Source organism: Azolla caroliniana, unplaced genomic scaffold (assembly GCF_043228905.1).
Source record: "Azolla caroliniana isolate FFs.n. ecotype wild unplaced genomic scaffold, voAzoCaro1.0.p SCAF_15, whole genome shotgun sequence".
Lineage (NCBI taxonomy): Eukaryota > Viridiplantae > Streptophyta > Polypodiopsida > Salviniales > Salviniaceae > Azolla > Azolla caroliniana.
In genome coordinates, this window is record NW_028230450.1 from 1,295,029 (window position 1) to 1,298,356 (window position 3,328).

The 3,328-nt window shown below is 52.0% G+C and overlaps 1 protein-coding gene across 1 annotated transcript; it reads left to right on the plus strand.

Moving 5' to 3' along the window:
* Positions 1-650: 650 nt before the first annotated feature.
* Positions 651-3,080, plus strand: LOC147854275 (uncharacterized). The gene is made up of 2 exons (XM_087330863.1): positions 651-1,038; positions 1,298-3,080. The coding sequence occupies exon 2, from the start codon at positions 1,441-1,443 to the stop codon at positions 2,857-2,859; it is 1,419 nt and encodes a 472-aa protein (XP_087186989.1). The 5' UTR covers positions 651-1,038; positions 1,298-1,440; the 3' UTR covers positions 2,860-3,080.
* The last annotated feature ends 248 nt before the right edge of the window (positions 3,081-3,328 follow it).

Consider the following 3,328-nt stretch of genomic DNA (forward strand, 5'->3'; position numbering starts at 1 on the left):
TAGTAGTGTCTTTTGGAGACCACTAACTACTACTACTATTACTACTACTACTAACTAGTTAGTGGTTGTACTACAAACTAGTGGTGGAGCGACAAAAGCAAATACCGTACCCCTTTTTTGTTTTGATTCTCTTGGGTTGAAGAAACTTCACACTCCATATGACACTTGGAGTATGCATAAATATAGAGGGACACGCATACATGCATATCTACATGCATGCATGCATGCATGGATGGGTGCAATGCACACCCATCCCATCCACATGCATGCATGCATGCAGACATACATACATATCCATATATGTACTATATATACATACTGCTATACACACACGTGCATGCATACATATCTATAAACTATAATAGATGGATGAGAGGATGAACATGAGCCAATCACCATGCCATGCATAAATAAGATAAAAATCCATGCATATCCATCCATCCATGCATGCATGCATACTATCATCCTCTCTCTAGCCCGCCTCCTTCTCTCTCTAAAGGTCGTTATCATCTTCTGACCAATTTACTCCTCCCCTTAAATAATAAACAAAAAAAGAAATTAAATAATGCTCCTATTTTGTCTTTGTTTTTTTTAAAAATAAATAAATATTTTTTGGCATACTATTATTACAGCTCCTGCCCGTCCTTCCTCTCCTTTCTTCTTTTCCTTCTTTCTCTCTCTCTTCTGCTTAATCCAGGCCTTAATCCTGTCCTTAATCACTCTGGATCAGCCCTAATCGCCCCCTAATCACCCTTGACCAAATCAAGCAACCAATCAATCAGTCGTCATCCCGGCAGACTGCACTGGCAGCGATAATTCTCTACTGCCATAACCTGCAGATCCGAGGTTACTGTAATCGCCTTAATCCTCTCTCTGGCCTTAGCTTCATTTGATGTCTGCAATTCCTCTGCCTGCCTGTCATTCGGGGGGGACTTAGATCCGTCTCCGTGCTGCAGATTTCCATAAATCCATCCTTGATCGAGCTCATTAACCTAGATTTCAGAGATCATCTGAAGACGGGCCCCAGCCCAAGCACAGGTAATCCGAATTCTCTGATTAAACTACTCGCGCGGGGCTCAAAATTGGATCAGATCCTATTGTAATTTAGGTTGGGGCTCGAGGGTGTAGCGTTTTTTTAGGGTTTAAGATGGTTAAGCTTTGGGATCCAATGGTGGTTTCGGGCCCAAGAATTAGGAGCTGCGGGGTTTTTAAAGTCTACAGAAACTGTACGAAATGAGGATTTAGCTTAATCGATTCTTGATTAATCGAGAGGTGGGGGGGGGCTTTTTCTTTACAGATTTTCGGTGCAGGCACTAAGTCTGTGGTGGGCCCATCGCCAGCGAGGTGTCTCTGTGATTAGATGCAGCAGCTGCAGCGGAGGTGTTGAATTCATATCAACAGGTGGGCGGCGGAGGCGGCGGCGGATCGCCACCAGGAATTATGCAGAAGCTGAGATCGGCGCCATCGTCTACGTCGGCCAACAGCTCGTCGCCTTCGACGTCGGAGTCGGGATCGATGGCGTCGGCGATGAAAGCTAACGGGGAGGCGGTTCCAGGAAGCTCGGCGGCGGCTCAGGCGGTTCCGCCGCCGCCGCTAAAGGGCGGCGGCGGCGGGGCGGCACACCCGCACCCGAGCCCGAGCCCGCTCCCGCTGCGCTGCCCGCGCTGCGACTCCATCGACACCAAGTTCTGCTACTACAACAACTACAGCCTGACGCAGCCCCGCTACTTCTGCAAGAACTGCAAGCGCTACTGGACCGCCGGCGGCGCCCTCCGCAACGTCCCCGTCGGCGGCGGCCTCCGCAAGAACAAGCGCACCAAGCTCAAGCTCGCCGCCACCACCATCTCCGCCGCCATTTCCTCCGCCGACAACATCTCCGCCGCCGCCGAATCGGACCTCAGCTCCTCCGCCTCCGCCGCCAGGTCGGCGGCGAGCTCCGCGCAGTATAGCTTCCACAACATGGTGCACCTCCAGCCACAGCCGCACCAGCAGGGCGCCGCTAACTCGCCGCCGTCTCCGATCTCATCCATGGCTCAGCTAGCCGCGCGGCGGCGGGACCACAGCGGTGTAGTAATCTCACCGCCGGGGCAGCAGCTCAATCTGCTGCTCTCCGACAAGGTAGGAGCAGCTCTACACCGGCAGCAGCAGCAGCAGCAGCAGCTTGGTGGTACGCTCGACCTCTTGCAGCAAACGGCGGCCACCGGCGGCGGCGGCGTAGATGCCGCCACCACCGCCTCGCTAGATAATTACACCCACCTCATGAATGGTACTAGCCAGCACATGAATCTTCTGAACATGGGCGGCGGCGGCGGCGGAGGAGGAGGAGGGTTCCCGCCCCTCCACATGAGGCACCACCACCTGCCGCAGCTTTTCCCGACCGAAGCGCCGCCGCCGCCGCAAGGCAGCTACTTCAATATGTTCTTGCAATCGCCGCCGCTCCATAGCGACATCTTAGCGCCGCCGCCGCCGCTAAACTCTAGCGTCGCCGCCGCCGATCACATGGCCGAGAACATTAAGCAGGAACTGAGCATCGATCACCATCACTACCATCAGCAGAGCGGTGGCGCCTCCTCCTCCTCCTCCTCCTCCTCCTCCGCCGCCGCCCACTGCGCTCTGAGCAGTACGGCTCAGCTGCCATTGACGCACTCTAATCATTACAACTACAATTCCATGTCCGCCGCCTATGACTGGCAGCAGATCATCGCTGAAGGGCTTTTCAATACAAATTCTGTCGGCGGTGGCGGCGGCGGCGGAGGCGGCGGAGATGGATTTGTCTACCCTTTGCCGCCTGGATCAGGAAGCAGCGGTGGATGGCCTGACTTCTCAGATCAATTCAACGACACTACGGCTCCGGGATGAATCTATCCCCTCCCTCCCCCCAGATTATCTATTGGGGAGGGAATGCCTGTATTACTAATTAGCTAGTTAGTGGCCTCAAATTTTGAGAAATAAGAAGAATTATTTGATCTTTTCCTGGTTCTTGCCCTGCATTCTCGATTGGATCCCTCGCTACTGATGAATGCGTTTTTATAAAAGTGATGAATGAGATCAGGGCAAGCGCACCAATCTAAATGTGGGTTTAATTTTCTCGTCAATCAACTAATTCGTTCGTTAAATCGGGATAATTAGTCCGCTACAGCTCGTTAATCCAGATGATTAGTCCGCTAATTAAGACGTGTGCTCCCAAATTAGCGCTTAAGGAAAAACCAACCGGCGATTAAGTAATGACCCGATATGGACTGTTTATAGATTTGATTGATTACACATAAGCGCATATTATATAATGATCCGACAAAAAAGCTACGAATGGCAGTGCTTTTTTTCAGTT